At 38.6% G+C, this 20,064-nt stretch overlaps 1 protein-coding gene across 2 annotated transcripts in view; it reads right to left on the reverse strand.

The window, feature by feature from the left end:
• znf644a (zinc finger protein 644a) overlaps positions 1–20,064 on the reverse strand; it is a 22,346-nt gene continuing 2,282 nt past the window's right edge. Inside the window, exons 1-6 of one of the 2 annotated variants that reach the window (XM_015005938.2) lie at positions 17,392–17,701; positions 8,328–10,743; positions 6,160–6,750; positions 3,482–3,607; positions 2,016–2,118; positions 1–977 (exon numbers count right to left, since the gene is read on the reverse strand). In XM_015005938.2, the coding sequence (XP_014861424.2) occupies positions 782–977; positions 2,016–2,118; positions 3,482–3,607; positions 6,160–6,750; positions 8,328–10,740 (3,429 nt within the window). In that variant the 5' untranslated portion in view covers positions 10,741–10,743; positions 17,392–17,701 and the 3' untranslated portion in view covers positions 1–781. Of the gene's footprint in view, positions 978–2,015; positions 2,119–3,481; positions 3,608–6,159; positions 6,751–8,327; positions 10,744–17,391; positions 17,702–20,064 lie in introns of those variants that run through there. The other variant, XM_015005937.2, reaches the window with a different exon arrangement.

Genomic DNA, 20,064 nt, shown 5'->3' on the forward strand with positions numbered 1-20,064 from the left:
TTAGTTTTCCTGTTTTTTTTTTATTATCATTATTTAGAACAACACAAATGTTTACGCATTGTATCTGTGATATAGTACATTTCAAATTAAATTATTTCAAAACAGTATATTGAAACATTAAATATAGGTAACATGAACGAAGGGCATGAACTGCGTGGTTTGTGCGCATTAGGGCGTTTTTTTCTCACCTACTTTCAGATTTTATTGTATTTAGTTAAAAACAATGCAGTTACTGAAATTTTATAAAACACTTTATTTGTATTATAAAAGGTTGCAGACTTTTTTTTCTCTTTTTTTTTTGCTCTTGAAGTAAAAAAAGTGTCATCGCTTTAAACTCTGGCCTGTGTGTTTACTGGGTCGTGTGTTTACTGGGTCGTGTTGCGACGCGAAAAAGAAAAATGTGTTTTCTAAGAGGACCAACGACGGCTCCCGGATCTGGACTAAAACGGACTAAAACCATGAAAAGTCTGAGGTATAAGTTGTCTTCTTTAGAAATGGATCCAACACTACATTACTGCATAAAATAATAGGAGTCTTATCCATTTGGAATTTAATTCCTCATAAATGGACCATGTAAAAAGAGACGAAGGTAACAATATTCCAAAATAATATTTTCTCATCTGTCCAAAATGTTCAAACAGGCGCAATGTCTAAAACATTGGGGCTGCGTTGTCCTTTTGGCCATTATTTCATTGACTTTAAAAACAAAAGTAAGTGAACAAACATCCAATGTACACGTACATACAATCTAGTGAAATCTAGAAAAAGGTCCCCTTTGGCCTCATGAGGCAGCGTTGGCGACCGGCGAAGAGCCGTCTTCGTCCGTCTTCAGGGTGGGGGGGTTTATGGACAGCGAGGTGACCTCAGCCATGCCGAGCCCAGTGCGAGGGACACCAGTGTTCATAATGTGTCTCTGTAAATGTTTGATCCAGTCCTCCTGGACTGACAACGGACCCTGGAAGACGAGGTCACAGAACCTTTGGAGAGGAACATAAGGCGAATTCCTCTTTACTCCAAGAAAACAGCTTAACGTCCAAGAGCATGGAGGAGAGTTGAGGTCATTGTAGATAGCAAACAAAAGAGAAGTAGATTTCTCCTCTACAATAACTAATACATTTTCAACTTCATCTGAGTTTTTCTAGAAAAAACAAGATCTCAGAAATTTTCTACATAAAACCCAGACATTTCTGAACTACAAAATGACGCTACAAGAATCTGTTCTAAAAAAAAACTAAAGTTATGAACTCCGAAAGTTGAAAATGTGCAATAAAAACAAGGAAAGTTTGAGATCTCAGAAATCACCTAAAAAAAAGTAAACTTCTGAGTTCCAAGAGTCAAAAATGTATTAGAACAAACCTCTGAAACATTTAGACTAATCTCAGAAATTTACTAGAAAAAGGGCACATTTCTGAGCTCTGAAAATTAAAAAATGTGCTTTAAAAAACAAGAACACTGAGATCTATGAAATTTTCTAGAAAAATACAAGTATATTTCTGAGCTTCAAAAGTAGAAAATTTGCTAGAAAAACTCAAACCATGAGATCGTAGAAATTTTTTTAATTAAAAAAAAAAATTCTGAGCTCCAAAAGTTTGCTGCAAAAAATTTGGACATTTTGAGATATCAGAATTTTTCAAGAAAATAAGGAAATGTTGAAGTCAGAAATTCTCTAGAAAAAAACATAAGTATATTCCTGACCTTAAAATCTGCTAGACAAAACTTAGAACATTTTGAGCTCACTCTCATAAATTTCACTTAAAAATGTTCTGAGTTTCCTAAGTCTTTGGACTTTGGAAACTCAGAAAAAGTTTTCAACTTTTGAAACTGAAATTTCCAAGTTTTTTCTAAAACTAAAATTTCTGAGCTTAATCTCAGAATTTCTGTTTCATCTTGCAAAATTTTTGACTTTAGGAGCTCAGAAATTATTTACGGAATTTTTATTTTTTCCATTTTCCATCAACAATGGCCCCAATATGCCGTCATACAGCAGAACTTTTGAAAAGGCAGAACAAACTTGCCTGCAGGTGAGCCTGTACATCTCCTCTGGACTCTGGGCTAAGGGCAGTGTCTTCTTCTTCAAACCGGGCCTTGAACGCGTCCTGACCGCTTTACACTGAATTGCTGCAAGACGAGAATTCCAGTTAAACCCACAGAGTGATGGGTCAGATTACAGCGCAGCCTTGCTATGAATGAACACTATAATAATCAGTCGATGGTGGAGCTTTGATACACACATTTCACACATTGTTTGCTCACAGATCTCTGTCTGGATCTCAGCTCCTGCTTCCTTGTTTCAGGATGGTGAGTGTTCTCAATTAATATAGTGTCACCTTTCTACAACAATGGTCTCAGCCATTTTTATCTTTTTTTTTATTTTTTACAAGTGATTTTAGCAAAAAAATAAATAAATAAATAAAATCCCCTTGTTCTTTCTAAAAGATCTTATGGGCAAAAAACCCCCACTTTTAGCAAAAAATGTTATTACTTTATGAAGGTGACGATATGCACTACTGTGATTGCTTAATCTGCTCCTCTGGATTTTTGGCAGAAATGTGACGCCATTTAAATCTTCTATTAAGAACATTTACTTAAACTTTGTTTAAAGTTAGACAGTCAGGCCCAATCTTTGGGTGGCTCCTGTTTTTGCCACTTTGGAAATAATGCAAAGTTCAGGTCCAAAATACTCGCAGGTTGTTCATAACACTGCTGCTGGGCTTCACGTCGAGTCAACTAAAGTTGCCTCAGTTGTTGTCACACCACTTCTAGTCTGGCTAGACTGGTTCTCTTTTACTTTAGAGTTTTGTAACATGCTGGTTCTGACTTCAAGAAGACATTCTTCACAGAACCTTTAAAACTGTATGGCTCTGGGGTAATTTCATCTATAAAACATGGCTGTGTCATGTCAAATTGAAAAATGAAGGTAAAAAAAAATCTGAACCGTGGGACTCTCTCCTCGATTAAAAGTGAACTCTGTTTTCCAGTTCTGCAATTTTTTTTTGTTTAGCGCTTCTGCTAACTTTAGCGGCTGAGGTTTTTCTAAATTAAACAAATTCTAAAGTGCCAATTTACTTGGCTGTTTTGTAAACTTTCAGTTGAAAAGAGTTTTACATCTGTGTTGGTAAGAATTCTTCAAGGGTCGTAGTCTTTCAGAGGAAGATATACCTTGAATTGAGGTTAGCACTTTAATGTAAAGTTCAGCTAAATGCCACCATGGTGTAGCACTTTAGCATTAGCGGAACTAATGTTTATGATTAGCGTTTTAGAATCCACCACCGTTTTCTAAAAAAATAAAATTAAAAAAAGTATTTAAAAACTGATATTGCTGAGTATGTGGTGTATGCTATCTTTAAACATTGTTGGGGTGAGGCAGTATGGATCAAATACAGATACATTCAAAATGTGCAAAGATGACTTATTGTGTGAGGTGGACACACAATAAGTTAGTTAGAAATGTAAATGAAGTCATGTTTAAAGCTGAACTTACTGGTCCCTTCCAGTAAGGCAATCTGTTGTCTTTTTGCAAAAGCCCGAAGGTGATTGGACAGGCTAACTCCACTGTGGAAAGTTGCATTACAGTGGATGCACACTTTCCTATTGAATTCACCCTTTTCTGTAAAAAGACACAGATGACAAGCAAAACATTGTTGAACATTTTTAAAACATGGTTTGTGGAGGTTTCCATCTCATTCTACTACTTTATGCTGACGATGCCGTACTGTAGTGTAGTAGAAAATAAGTTCAATTAATTGGTTTAAGAAAGAAAAGGCAAAATCATCAGTATTTAACACTTTACAACACTTTATGATTTAAAAGTGAAATTATAGTCCATTTGTTGGTTCTCCATGGCCACTGTAGGGGGGGAATTGAAATGGTTATGAGCAGTGAATATCTGGTATAGTCAAAGGGAATCAAGTCAAAAGTGGATGTCTGACACTTAAAGCTATGGCACATAACTTTTATTTTTTTAATATTTGCTAAATTTATCACCATTTTGTGTGATAGGATAGTGTGAGACAAATAATCTGTAAAAAAAAAATCCAGCTCCTCTGCCTTCTCCATGTGTTAACTTCATAAATACTTCGCTTGGTCAGACACAACCAATCACAGCCAGGAGGAGGGTCTTAGCACTGAGATAGATTTTTTTTTCACAGTTTATCTGTCTCATATCATCACAAAATGCTGATAGTTTTAACAAATATGTAAAAAAAAAAAAAAAAGAAAAAAGTTACAAAAGTTGCACACCTCAGCTTCAATCCCTCTCAATTCAAAATATTAATAGCAGTTCATACAAACATTTTTAAGGACAGTTAAAGTGTTATTGCCTTTGATTTGACGGTTGCCTGTAGAACAGTGCATGTTTATTAAAAAAGAAGTGCCTGGCTTCAGGATCATTTGTTCAGGAAAACTTGGCAAACGAGTCTAAATTCTCCAAATCCTCTTTCACTTTTGTTTATTCTTTACCGTGTCTGGTAAATTTAATGTAGTGGTTTTCCTTTGACAGCCTGATAGATTTGACCCGAGATCAGACTGAAAGCCTGGAAGAAAAAAAAAAAAAAAAAAAAAAAAGATTCAAACTTCTTCCCTCGGTCCCTCAGCAACCAGCACAGCCGCTAACAAGCACCAGTTTGGTTGAATAAAGGGCGGTGTGTGTTTTACACTTCAGTGGGCAGTGATGCATGAGAATCACTGGAAACAAACCATCTGCTATTTAACAGTGCTTTTAATTTGAAACCCACCACACTAAAATTGACCATTTCAATGTGTTTTTTTTTTTTTTTGGAGGCTGACTCCTCTGGTCAGTGGAGAACCTGGTCTGTGTCCTTGCAGATCTCCAAGCATTTGATGCAGTTGTTACATAAGCTGAGCATTTTCCCACTGCTGGTCTGATTAAATGAAATGACCTGCAGTAGAGTCGTCTGTATTTCTGGTAGAACACAGAGGTTATAATGTTTGAACTTGATTTAATTTGTTTTTACATTTTTCAAATTTCTGTGTCCAACTTTCTGTATTGTTTTAGACTTGAATAAACAATAAACAATCGAGCTTGAGATATCTGGAATAATTCTGAGCATTCTTGATTTGTTTGGGGCAATTTGTAACGTTACAACTGAATGTAAAAGTTATTTTATATTCTGTTTTCAGGTTTGAAAAAAAAAAAAGAAAAAAAGATCCTTTTACGACTTCCAGGTGGTGTAATATAACCTCTCCCTTCCCCCAGCTAAAGCGGGTCAGACTAATAAAGAAATCATGCTAGTAAATTTGTTTTTTGTTGTTTCAAATGTTGAGAATTTTTGTTTTTTTTATTAATCTCTGTGCTATTTTCTATTTAGACGCTTCCATATAAGGACATATTGATCTGATTTATCCCCTTTGTGAACATGACACTTTAACATACGTGGTGATCAGAGCTCCTCTGTGCCTCTCTGACCTGCTTCAGCCTTATGTTTCACCACAGGCCCTAAGATCAGCTTCTGGTGGTTTAAACTAGGCTGAAGCTCCAAAACTACAAAAACAAGCTGCCATTACATATTAAACAGGCTTCTTCTCTTGATGTTTTCAAGTCTCTCTTAAAAACACTAATTTCAGTGGCTTTTGAAGAGTGACATGATTTGTTTGTTTCTATTTTACTACAGACTGTGGAACATTTCATTTAGCTTTCATTGTTTACATTTATTTGTGTCTTTGATCTATTTTGGTATTGTAACAGTGCTTTGGCTAAACATTCATTTAAATGTGCTTTGTGAATAACATGGATACAGATTTGAACTGGATTAACGTATTACCTGTATTGTGCTAATTATTAAACATGGGAGATTTTACTCTCTTTAACCCATTTACTTGGGTTATCTGCTAATGGAGAGCAGATGAAAATTAGCGGTCTTGCTAAAGTCAGCATATTTACATCACGTGTTACTAATATCCATTAATGTGCATGTCCCTTTTAAATAAATACATTTCGATTAGAATATAAAGATGTTTTGATCCCATTCTGATTATCAGTGTTCAGGAAACTGCTCCTGTATGCTGATGACGCCTTACTTCAACAAAAATAATCAATGGTGGTAATATCGCTAACAAATCTTTTCTTCTACAATAATACATTTTGAATAAGGATAAATTCATTTTCCCTCTAACCCATTTACTTCTGTTTGAGTTACTTACCACCAGGTACTAAGTTTGGCAGTGAAGATACAACTTTTGATCCTGAACTTTCCTCAGGATTCGACGAAACTGGTAAACTGTTTCTTGACATCTGAGAGGATCCCTTTTGTCTTGCATCTTCCTGACACTTCCTCTTTTTCAGGATCCCAATCAGGGCGGTCGTGCCTGAGAGGGACGTCTTAACATCCAGCTTTTCTAGTTGCCCGCTTTCAGATTTGCCCTCCGCTAAAGAAAAGGGCATCAGTGGTTTGGCATCAGTGCAATGGTTTGGAACCGAGTGACTTTTTGGGAATCCCATCTGAGAAGAGGCGAAGCGATTGACGATGGGCAGCTTTGGCAAAGCACCGTACTGGAAATGGTTTCGTCTTTTTCCCAGAATCTGAAAGGCCCGCTGGCACTCCTTCTTGTCGCGCATCAGCTCACGGAGTAAAATTAATGGGGATTTGGTCTTTGTAGAAAAGTTCCTTCCGAGCTTTTTCAGATGACCTCGTATGTGGTTGGACTGTCCAGTTCTGTTGTCAAATGAGTCCCCACATAATGGACAAGAGTGAATGGTCCTCACAGTTTCGGAATCTGAATCTTCCTGTAGTGCTGTAGGGAGAAAAGAAGGTAAAAGTGAAAACATTATTTTAATGTTATGGCTTGGATACTACTACTAGCATGTGCTAAGAATAGAAATTTAGCATTTACTACAGATGCACTATAACAAAGTAAGACTTTGACTATGACATGTGAGTTCTAGGTAACTTTCTGGAGAGAAAAAAATGGCTGTGCTAGCTAGAGAAAGCCTTAATGATTCCACAAGAACACAATGTTTTCTTCAGACCCCAGTTGAATCCAGTCTCGTATTGACTGATGATAGAATTATTCATTTGCTTTTCCACCTGCACCACCAAGACAGCTTTGAATATTGTCATTAATCATGGCTCATCAAAGATAGCATAACCCATCTATGATGACAATCCAAGACGGTGGAATTCCTTCATTACAGTTACTCCTTAAGCTGGAAAGAAATGCATGAAATAATTTAGTATAAACTCTGTGGCCTGCGTAGAAAACTAAACAAATGGTGACCAAGGATGCTGTGGAGGCACAGGGGCAAAGCATAGCCCACATGAAGCGACTGTGGGCCGCGTTGAGGACAGGTTCGAATCCCTGCCTGGTGACATTTGCCGCCTGTCTTTCCCCTCTTTCATCACCCACGTTCCTTTCTGAACTCTTTCAAATAAAGGCTACTCCCGCCAATAAAACCTTTAAAAATATGTGACCAGGGACATTCATCGCACATCCAAATGCAGGAATAAAACATAACCACAAAAACTGAACTTTATTTGTTTACAGGAAATGATGATGTCAAGTCACTTTTTTCTGTTGGTAGACATGCTAGCTGCTCCCAACAGAGCTAGGTTTTGGTAAAGTGTAAGATTCATTTCTTCTCAGGGTAAGACCCCAACATTCTTGACTGAGCAGTTGGAGGTCAGTCAAGAAATAAACACAGCAGAGTTCTTCATCCATCCATCCATTTTCCTTCACCCTTGTCCCTCAGTGGGGCCGGGAGGGGTGCTGGTGCCTATCTCCAGCTCACGTTCCGGGTGAGAGGCGGGGTACACCCTGGACAGGTCGCCAGTCTGTCGCAGGGCAACACAGAGACACACAGGACAAACAACCATGCACACACACACTCACACCTAGGGGCAATTTGGAAAGGCCAACTAACCTGACAGTCATGTTTTTGGACTGTGGGAGGAAACTGGAGAACCTGGAGAAAACCCACGCATGCACAGGGAGAACATGCAAACTCCATGCAGAAAGACCGGGGCCGGGAATCGAACCCTGAACCTTCTTGCTGCAAGGCGACAGCTCTACCAACTGCGCCACTGTGCAGCCCCAGCAGAGTTCTTTTTTCTTTTAATTTATCCAAGTTTATCACTAGCTTTCACATGAAAGTACACTTTGTTGGCAGCAAATTATTGCAAAATTCCACTAAATATGAAATCAAACCATCCGTCTTTGCCTTTTCGCTCAATATTTTCTTCTTTTCTTCTCACTATGTCTCTCTTACTGCTGCTCAAAGTGTGGTTATTTCACATTTACTTGTTTAACATTGTTATAACAAACTGTTTGACTTCATTTTTTTTTTAAAATAAAAAGACATGCACAAATAATACCTTTTTTCAGTCGCCGTAATGCTGAATTCTTCCGCCGGATTCGTGGTCTTTTGTTCTGATAACCAACCTCCTGTGGAGACCCACCATGCTGTGAATCATAGCTCACTCTAACCCTGTGAAGATGTCCACGCACATGATTGGACAGTCCAATTCCTGACTCAAAAACAGCAGGGCAGTACGGACACTTCTTGGTGTCCATTTCTGCCTCTGACAAATCGTCTGAGGGGGATTCCCCCAATGGGATTTGGTGGGCCTCGAATGTTTCTTGAAATACCTCGGTTTCAATGCATTCTTCTTTGATTTCAACCTCATTCTGTTCCTGTTCTTCAGTCTTGATTTTCTCAAACAGCTTTTTCGACGCCTGTAGAGCACCTCTCATGGACATCCTCCTACTGTATGTGTATATTATGTGTTTCTTTTCTTTTTTGATCACATCACTAAAATGATTACCGTTGGCTTCGGACTCTTTGACTGGGAAAATGTCCTTTTCATCATGGTCTGACGCATCTTCTGAGCTAACTTTCTTAGGACTAGGCGAAGGTTTTGGTAAAATGAAACATGAGTCTTGGTCGGAGGTGTTGCGATATGGGGTGGACATTTTTCGTTTAGACTGAGACTTTTTGACTGGTGAGTGCTCCAGGTTAAAGTTAGGACTATGCTGTGGTCCAGCAGGCTCTTCAACCTTGACCGACGTCATTTCTTGTGACTCGTCACAACAGTCTTTGTCCTTTTTGGAATAATAATCATTTGTGCTAGAGTTATTGCTTTCATCCCTTTGCTCGTCGCCTGTCTTCCTATGGTTCTGACGAGACAAGAGAACGTTAATCGATTTGTCAAGCTTTGATTCTGTCAACTGAGACTTGGGATCTCGCTTAAACTTGCTATTTTTGAACAGGTCAGAAATTCCACTGGACTCGTCGGGTACGTCTTCAACTGATATTTTTGACGTAAACTCTGCATCTTCGAATTGAGTTTTACGCCCAGGTGACTTGCGGTCCCTGGACTGTTGTGCATTTGTCTCCTCTTTCTGTGCTCTTGTGTATTCCTCAAAAGACATTTGATGACGAAGGATTAAGTGATTCACAAAAACTTGCTTGCCAAAAGCTTTATAGGAACAAATTTCGCAAGGGTACATATCATTATCATCCCTCCGCACTCTTTTTCTAACTCTAATAACCGTGTGGTGCATAACGCTATGTCTCCTAAGATCGTGGTCAGTCACGGTTCTGTAACTGCATTTGTCACATTTAAACCTTCTTTTGTCTTTTTCATGAGTTTTTGCGTGCTGAACAAAAGAGTCTGGGCAGCTTGTACCAAATGGACACTGAGGGCAGAATAACTTTGCGTCTTCTTTTTTCTTGTCAATTGCATCTCTTTCTTCTTCCATGAGTCTCGTTTTCTTTTCATGGGTGGACATGTGGTCAATTAGTGAATTGCTTTGTTTGAAACATTTGCCACATTCTCTGCATATAAAGGGTTTTGCTGGATAACTGGGGGGGTCATTGTGAGACTTCATATGATTAAACAAGCGATGCTCCTTCTTGAACACCAGATTACATTTTGAGCAAGGGAACGGCAATGGTCTCCCCTGTGAATGAGAATTCACTTTCAGCCGCCCTTTTAGTGTTGAATGTTTATCATTTATGTTATTCCCATGTGAACTTCTTGCAGGTGTTTTGTACAGAATTTGCTTAATGACCTTTACTGTTCCGTTTGGATACTTAGGTACTACATCTGCTGTAGATGACTGTGGCGTGGGCAACTTCTGTGGTTTATTGATGTCTCTAACATGACCGGAGTCTACGTAGCCTTCAGCATCAGATGATTTCTCCAATGTTTTGGGGCTTAGATCCGGGTATAGATCTTCTGAAGGATCCACCATTACCACCATGTCCATCTTCCTCTTCCTTCTCCTTTGACTGTTGGCAAGACCAACTTCCTCTTTTGGCTCCTCTGCAGGGGAATCATTGTGGTTCTCCAAAAGAAACTGCATAAACTCTTTGTGAGGGTCCCAGTTGAGGTCACTGGCACTGCTGAAATCGTCCAATGAATTCTCTGCTGATTCTGTGTCGAATCCCCAAATTCCAGGACTGTCGATTTCCTGCACAGTCTTTAGCTGGGTGATGCTCTTTTCCTCGTCTTTTTCGGAGGTAATGCAGTGAAGTTCATGAGCTTGAGTAGCCTGATGCAAAGAGGGTCCATTCGCCAAACCGATTGGAGACAACATATCCGAGTTGGACAGAACATCTAGGACATTGTTTTGATGCAAAGATGGCGTGTCAAAAGAATCGGTGCAAGAGGCCGAATCTTGCGCCATTTTCACAGGTTGCAGCAGCATGAGGGACTGAATTTCAGAATCAGCATCTTTTTCATCTTCATCAACACCTGTCAGACATGACACCTCCATGGCCATGACCTGGAAGACAAAAGAAAAGCTTATTCAGATTACAATAACAACAGACAGATGAAATACATTTTTGAATGTCAGGTAAACTCGTGAACATTTGAAAGCATACAAAAAGAAACAAATCAGTCAGTTTTTTTTTAATGAACAGAAATTAAAATTACAGTGGATCCCCATTTATTCGCGGTTTGGTATTAGATACAACTTTCCATTGATTTTTTTTTTAATGGAGCGCAAGTTCAAATTATTAGTGGAAAATTTGCCACGCCACAAATTTTTTGTAGAGTACCACAAAAATATTCAAAAGAAAATGCAATTTAGGAAGCTGAAATCTCTATAAGCAATGCTACTTGATACTCTACTGGCTGACATTTTCAAAGCAGCCAATCCAGGGCTACTATTAATTTGTCTTACCACTGATTGGCTATAACCCCTGCATGACTGTGGACATTAAATGCTGCAGTAGTGCTAAGATTATAAGATTGCGTCTTATGGTGACATAACACACAATTTGAGCTTGTCACCAAAGCTCAAATGATCCGAAAACCCTTGGAGGTAGGAAGAGACCCCTGGAAAGACCCAGAACTCACTAGAGGCACTATATTTTCCATCTGACCTAAGAATAGCTTGGGATCCCCAAGAGTGAGCTAAAGAGTGTCCCCAGTAAGAGGGATGTCTGGGTTTCCCTCTTGGACCTGTTACCACATCCTGATCTTGGATAAGCAGAAGACAAAGTCACATTAACAAAGCTAAAATATGGCTAAATATAGCTAAAATCCTCGAAGTCCCCCTGGAAACTCTTATGACTGCCTATTTTAATGGTTCAAACAGAACATATACCATGATAGGCATTAACATACACAGTAGAAGCAGTCTTGGCACTACCACAAAAGCTGATATGGTGTTCCTAATCACTGCTCTTGGGGTACAGACAATCAGTGACAAGAAAAACAAATCATGCTTCTGGATTGGGTGCTGTGCAAATGCCAGCCAATAACGCCTCAGTAGTGCAGTGCTAAAATGTTGCTTTCCATGCAGCATTTTGTTTTGAATAGTTGAGATATGCTCTACAAAACAATCCACCCGTAGGCAAGTTTCCGTGAACAATTTGGAGCCATGTTCCAGAAAAATGTGCAGATACGTAAATTTGTGAATACTCGACCACGAATAGGCAGACATTTACTGTAATTGATAACTTAATTTTGACAATGCAAAAACAGAACCTGAAAGCTTGCAATTGTGAGGCCAGGCCCACACAATATAGGGTGATCGCATAAAGTCACATGGGTACTGGCAGTACCCTCTGCACCTTAAAGAAAATTCCTTGGACAAGAGGCACAATATGTAGGCTGTGAAAAACAGCTGAAAACACTGCAACCTTTTATCATACCTACCACTCTCAGCATAGAATCATCAAGTAAGCAAGTTAAAGCTTCCACCTAACTCAGAAAAGGAAAGCCAATTGCAAAGTGCACCGCGACATTTACAGCAGAAGTTTTGCTGCCATTGATGACCAGGGGTTTCAGGCTATGGAATGCTCAAGACTCTGTGGTCACCACCCAACGAGATCATAAGTCATAAGATAACTACAAGTAGGTTGAACAACTCTTAATGTGATGTAGGTACAGTCATTGTCATGCAATCTTTTGTCACCAAAGCTGTACATTGTCAAATGTGTGGCATACCATGTAGGAATTGGGGATGGCTGAAATTGAAATAGTCATTCCAAGATCAATTTTCACAGAGTTTAACCAAAAATGATCCGATGTTTACTAGGTCTCAACAATATAAGAAAACTATGCCACGATATTGGTAAATACTGTAATAGAAATGAGTTGCAGTTAATCTACATTTTCCACTGCTATCAATGCCTCTGCATTACTTTTCAAATGACAGCAACATTTGTGTACTTTTTCCTAACTGGAGAAAATGGTTAAGTCTCTATAGACTGTTTTATGTTAAGAAGAACAATGGATATACAGTATGCAGTGCTACACCTACCTTAAATGGAAAACTGAACTGTTTTCACAGTTGTTGTGGAAAAGGCAAAAAGAATTCCTGCCTTGAATTCCTCAATTGCCCAAGAATGTGTTATGTAGAACTTAAAATGATTATCAATCACTCTTGTACAATAGTGTGTAGTGGTAGTGCAAGTCAAGGGCCTTCCTGACCATAACACTGGCTAAGAAAGTCCATTGTCTGCATACTGCTGGATATTATTCCAGAAAGGAACCAAAGGCGGGGGTGCTGTGGTGGCGCAGGGGCAAAAGCACAACCCATGCATTGAGGCCTTAGTCCTCACGCTGGTGGTCACAGGTTCGATTCCCAGCCTGGCGACATTTGACACATGTCTTCCCCCTCTCTCATAACCCTCTTTCCTGTCAAACTACTTTCAAAATAAAGGCCACGAGAGCCAACAAAAAACCTTAAAAGAGAAAGGAACCAAAGGCAAGTGCTCCCCTTCCCAAGAAACAAAAATGTAGATAACAAAAAAATAGCTGAGGAGTACCACATGATGTTTAACTAGTATTTTTCTTTAAAAGCCTGTTACTAGTAACTGGTAATGAAGCTGTTCCAGTTGTCCAAGCAGTCCTTTAAATGTCTTTAGGTGGTAGATATGACGTAATACCAAACATACTTCCAATAGCAGTGTGTCAAAGTTCCCATGTACAGTACACACCAAAAGTTTGGACACACCTACTCATTCAATGAGTTTCCTTTATTTTCATGACTATTGACATTGTAGATTCACACTGAAGGCATCAAAACTATGAATTAACATGTGGAAATATGTACTAAACAAAAAAGTGTAAAACAACTGAAAATACGCCTTATATTCTATTTTCTTCAAAGTAGCAACCTTTTGCTGTGATTACTGCTTTGCACACACTCTGCAGTCTCGATGAGTTTCAAGAGGTAGTCACCTGAAATGGTTTTCACTTCACAGGTGTGCCCTGTCAGGTTAATAAGTGGGATTTCTTGCCTTATAAATGGGGTTGGGACCACCAGTTGCGTTGTGCAGAAGTCAGGTGGACACACAGCTGATAGTCATACTGAATAGAGTGTTAGAATTTGTATTATGGCAAGACAAAAGCAGCTAAGTAAAGAAAAACAAGTGGCCATCATTACTTTAAGAAATGAAGGTCAGTCAGTCCGAAAAATTGGGAAAACTTTGAAAGTCCCCAAGTGCAGTCGCAAAAACCATCAAGCGCTACAAAGAAACTGGCTCACATCAGGACCGCCCCAGAAAAGGAAGACCCAAGAGTCACCTCTGCTGCAGAGGATATGTTCATCCAAGTCACCAGCCTCAGAAATCGCAGGTTAACAGCAGCTCAGATTAGAGACCAGGTCAATGTCACACAGAGTTCTAGCAGCAGACACATCTCTGCAACAACTGTTAAGAGGAGACTGTGTGAATTAGGCCTTCATGGTAGAATAGCTGCTAGGAAACCAATGCTAAGGACAGGCAACAAGCAGAAGAGACTTGTTTGGGCTAAATAACACAAGGAATGGACATTAGACCAGTGGAAATCTATGCTTTGGTCTGATGAGTCCAAATTTGTGATCTTTGGTTCCAACCACTGTGTCTTTGTACGACACAGAAAAGGTGAACGGATGAATTCTACATGCATGGTTCCCACCGTGAAGCATGGAGGAGGAGGTGTGATGGTGTTGAGGTGCTTTGCTGGTGACACTGTTGGGGATTTATTCAAAATTGAAGGCATACTGAACCAGCATGGCTACCACAGCATCTTGCAGCGGCATGCTATTCCATCCGGTTTGCGTTTAGTTGGACCATCATTTATTTTTCAACAGGACAATGACCCCAAACACACCTCCAGGCTGTGTAAGGGCTATTTGACCAAGAAGGAGAGTGATAGGGTGCTGCGCCAGATGACCTGGCCTCCACAGTCACCGGACTTGAACCCAATCGAGATGGTTTGGGGTGAGCTGGACCGCAGAGTGAAGGTGAAAGAGCCAACAAGTGCTAAGCATCTCTGGGAACTCCTTCAAGACTGTTGGAAGACCATTTCAGGTGACTACCTCTTGAAGCTCATCGAGAGAATGCCAAGAGTGTGCGAAGCAGTAATCAAAGCAAAAGGTGGCTACTTTGAAGAACCTAGAATACAAGACATATTTTCAGTTGTTTCACACATTTTTGCTAAGTATATAATTCCACATGTGTTAATTCATAGTTTTGATGCCTTCAGTGTGAATATACAATTTTCATAGTCATGAAAATGAAGAAAACTCTTTGAATGAAAAGGTGTGTCCAAACTTTTGGTCTGTACTATATCTTGGAAAAGGCAAGTCATTTCAAAGGTTCAATGTAGCTTTTACCACCAAGGATCAGTGACCATCCACAGAAGTTATGAACCACGGTGTTTGGGCTATGTCAATTTCGTGGATTTCACCTCTCATTTTAAGGACATGGAGAGTGTGATCCCCACACTCTACAGTAACACCCCAACCAAGTAGTAGCATCAGGAGCAAGTAGGACAGCTTTATCAAGTGACACACACTGCCACGGAATTTTGTGTCACCATAACTGCGCATTTCCTGATGTGATGTTGTTTTCCCTGGAGCTATTGGTATGCTATTGTTTTCTCTTTTTATTGGGTGCGGGGAAGTCATTTGCTTGTGTTAGGGACATGTTGCATTGTAGCCCATCTGGCTCATCATTGTATGTGAACTGAATCTTGAATCGCCCATTTCTAAGTTGGAATTAGAAGCTTTTAAGTGACATTAAGCAACTAAGGAATGCAAATGAGTAATTCTAGTATTAATAAATACGTAAAATTTTGGTATGATTCTGTGTATGTTTTGCAACTTTAAAGGTGGAAGGTTCAAATAAACTCAAATTTGACATTTGATCAGTAGCAAAAACAGCAGTACATTTTTTGGGCAATTGAATACCTTAAGTGAAGATATGAAGAAAAACAGTAAACATTTTATGGTACAGTACCATTAACTGTTACCAGTGTCCAGTTTTTGTAATTGTGTTGCTGCTGTTTTAGTACATCTCACTCTATGGTTGTATTATAGGGCTATTCCTAGTGGAAGAGTAGTTCGAAAATTTAAAAGGATAAAATTAAGCGACATTAATGTGATTAGCTATGTGTTGAAAGTCTTGCGCTCTCTCACTCCCACGCAGCCTAAGTTGAACCGCGTACATGTTTCAATATATTGCAGAAGGTAATTTTTTTTGATCTGTTGTTCCTCTGGTTATGAAAATAGCTTGATAAGTTTTCTTCTCAGCAATATAGCTTTCACAAGTGTTGTTGTTGCCCCAAACAAGTGACAATTAAGGATTATGTACTTTCCAATTTTGGATAAAGATTAAATTTTTTAGTCAGAACCAACCAGAATGAAAACTGCATGATTTCTTATTACTCTTTAGTCAAGACGATGCTATCATCAAACCAGTCATTAGAGTTAACTTCAATGGTTTTAGGTTGTGTAGCGCTAAAATTCATTCAAAATTCATCGGCGCTGATTTTTTAAATTTTGGGATATCAGTGATTGGCCGATACTTGCATATGAAGTCGATCTCATCCACCGATCTTATCTACCTCTCCAGTTTTTGAGGCTCAAAAATTGACATCTTCTGCTCTGCTGTGAGAAAGGTTTGACTGACAGCTCAAAACCTTTGAGCTGTCAGTCAAACCTGACAACTGTAAATGCGCCATCTCATGTCGGCACATTTACAGTTAACAATATCCAATCTTACCAACTCACCGACTTTCGAGCTATATTTAGCGACACTTCAGACAAAAAAAAATTGGTATCAGCCAAAATCAGAATCAGCGACCGGTCAAAAAACTGCAATCGGTGCATCCCTAATGCTAACTGCGATAATCAATCAGAACCTAATTGTTATGAGTTCGCAATTTTGATGAACATTTTTTAAACAATATTTTAGCTTTTAAGCTTTATGTATGTTTTCTGCATTTCTTTGTTTTAGTAAACATTTTGTTTTCAGACAAAAAAAACAAGTTACAAATAATCTTGATGTTTTTGAAAGTATATTTTTCATGCTGCTAAATAATGTTATTTCATCAATTCTGCTGTTATATGCAAGTCAGCTATATGACGAGTTAGTCTAATAACCATTTACAGCTTATAAAGCTAAACGCAAATCATAATTGAGTTCAATGGTTAATTGTGGCTGTTTATGAAACTACAAGGTCGAGGGAGTGAGAGCTCTAGGATATGAAGGGCAATAAAAGTGTCATACTAACTGAGTAGGGTTTTGGCAGATGAAGGTGTTTGTCACATTTACATGGCAGTACTGAATGTACATGGACATGGCAAAGGGCTTTTGATGAGGCGGTGGTGGATTTTGCAGAGCTGAAACTTTCAGTACAGGAGTTCAGTATCATGCTACCAACGACAGCTGCTATGTATGACTAAATGTATCTACTTCCAGAATCAATCGGAGCTTTAGCAGCTCTGTTTAGTTGCGGAATAAGAGTATTTCTTTGACAGTTGTGTCACACTGTGTTGTTGGATGCTGCTTGCAGGAGCTGCAGACCATTCCATTAAGGCTGTTCCACACCAAAACCTATTCCTCAGGCTAAACTGAGGCTAATGACAATCATCCCCTCGATGGTTGCTAATGAAACACGGATAACACGATAATAAACAAACAAGCATTACCTCTGAGCGGCTTGGATGACAGCTGAAGACTACCGAAACGCTGCATTTAATGATTTCTTACTTTCGTCTTCCATCTATTTCACAGTCGCCATTTTCCGTGGTGGTCTGGTGTGGGCCGGATCATTTCTTTTGTAAGGGTATCCACTCATCCAGTCAGATCTGCGACTACAGAAACACTAAGTGCTCAAATAACCGAGTCAGATGGTGGGACTACTTTATAAAAACGCCAAAGCCGACAAATTCCTTAGAGTTAGTGTCGTGGATAATTTCGTCACGTATTGTGACGCGGCGGCGCCATGCTCCCCCGAAAAACATCGTAATGGTTCAGTCCAGATAGGAGGCATAAAAACCTGAGTTAATGACCATCTCTTTTGGGTGGCATATTTTTTTTAGGTGATGGCGGTTAAACATCGTTTGACTATATTAGATAAATTAAACATCCCTTTTCTGTCTGGGTTGGACATTTGCGACTCAAACATTTCCCTGTTCACAGCTGCCAATAAGGCAAAGACAGGAATCATCTTCCAACAGGAGAGTTGATATGTTACCACCATCTGCCCAAGGTTGTCTTTTCTTTGGCCTTTGTTGTTTTTGTGACCGGTAATTTTCCTGTCCAGTCCCCTGTCTAGCGTTCTTTCCTAAGAAAGACGCGTTTACACTCTGTTAAAAGCATCCCAACAGTTCACAGACCGACCTGTTTCACAGTTTTCACGTGTAGCGCTCTGGTGACATCTGAACATAAGACCTGTCAAAAACAAAAACATGCAAATGGAGTAGCTACTGCGTTATATGAGTTCAACCTTCAGCTCCTGTAGAGTAACACTGTCGAATACTGATAGAGAGGGTCAAGGCTTATGCTCCAGACGTACCTAACAATGTTGGAATAAATATGGACGTATATGTTTATTGTTACAGGTACGTACACAAAGATTATTTAGAATTAATTATGTCGTTATTCATTATAGGTAAATCAACATTATGGCGTCATAGTGGACGGTTATCGGTAATTAGCTAACTTAAGCTAGCAATGGCGTGTGACACACTGACAGCTTCTAAAGTGATAATAGTTTTATTAAATAGTAAATTTAATATTAATTAAAATTATTCATTTGAGCTAAAAGCCGTATAAACACACCATCTTGTACAGTAGTTCTCAAACTTATAACAGTACAACAAATACTGCCACGGTAATACCAAGCTTGCCTTCCTCATATTAAAACTGTTCAACATGCCTTTCCATTTTGTTGTTTTATGTCAAAAAACAAAAATAAAAACATATAGTTTTCTATTGACATTACTTGATTGATTAAAGGACATGTTTTAATTTTAATCAGAAGTTAAAGGCCTTTTTTTATTTTAGAAAAATAAATAAAAGGGGCCTGAAAATCTAAGGTTTAACCATTACACTAAAATCCAATATGGCTGTCTGGCATAAAAAAAAATAGTGATAGTTGTGGTAAAAATTATTTTTTGTGTGTCACTAAATTGTTCACACAAACATTATTACATAGTTTTTAACAGAACATGCAGCTTCAGTGTTTTGAAGTACAAAGCAAAGAAATATGTTGCTAAAATCGTGTTAACTTGTTTTGCTAATTGTAGGCCATCTGGTCACAGAGCATAAGGTCCTGAAAAAATTAGGATACCTCAAAAAAGGTATCATAAAAGAATATTTGCTGTTATTTTTATCATATTGAATCTATTTAATATCAGTTTTAGCAACGCTTGTATACAATTTTATATTATAGAAGCAAGCCAAAGACAATAGTTTTTAAAATCTTTTAAAAATATGGAATACATTAGAACAAGCTAGCAATTATCCATCCATCCATCCATTTTCTTTACACCCTTGTCCCTTAGTGGGGTCGGGAAGGTTGCTGGTGCCTATCTCCAGCTAACGTTCCGGGCGAGAAGCGGGGTACACCCTGGACAGGTCACCAGTCTGTCGCAGGCTAGCAATTATCCCAACTTAAAATAACAAAAAGCTATGCACAATCTGTATGCATTGTGTACATGGTGACAACTTGGTTACTTAGCATTTTTAAGGACGTTTTCTTTGCTTACCCCTCAGGTATTTAGTTTTGTGTTTCTCTCTGTAAAGTAAGAGTATTACAATCCAAATAGCTACCTGAGGCCTCCACAAAGATAACTGTAGTAGTTTGTGACTCTGGTAAGGGCTTTACGGAGGTCTTAAAAAAATTGAAGTTATTCATCCCACTATATAAAAAATAATCTAAATGTCTAAACTTTATAAAAACAACTGAAAACATGCCCAGATCCAGGCTTTCAAGCAGATTCACCCTGATAGCAGACGACAAGATGCTAAAAAAAGTGTATTCCTTTAACAATTTTTTGAAAAAAAAAAAGAAGATTGTTTAATTGCTTTTATGTTAAAAAAAGAAGCAACAGTTATTACACTTGTTGCTTTAAGAATAGCACAATAATTATTAATGTTTTGACAAAAAGTGTATTCGTTTTGATTTTTAAGTATATGCTCAAGTAAAATTCTACTAATATTTTGAGTGCTGATTCTACTGAATGTTATACCTTTATTTTTAGCAATGTTAAACCATTTAATTTTAAATCTTTGATATACCTCAATTCTGCTAATACAGATTTAGATTTACAATACTAATTGAATATATGAATGTTTAAAGTAGGATTTCAAGAAGA

Source organism: Poecilia mexicana, unplaced genomic scaffold (assembly GCF_051168715.1).
Source record: "Poecilia mexicana isolate PSO_F unplaced genomic scaffold, ASM5116871v1 scaffold_17, whole genome shotgun sequence".
Classification (NCBI taxonomy): domain Eukaryota; kingdom Metazoa; phylum Chordata; class Actinopteri; order Cyprinodontiformes; family Poeciliidae; genus Poecilia; species Poecilia mexicana.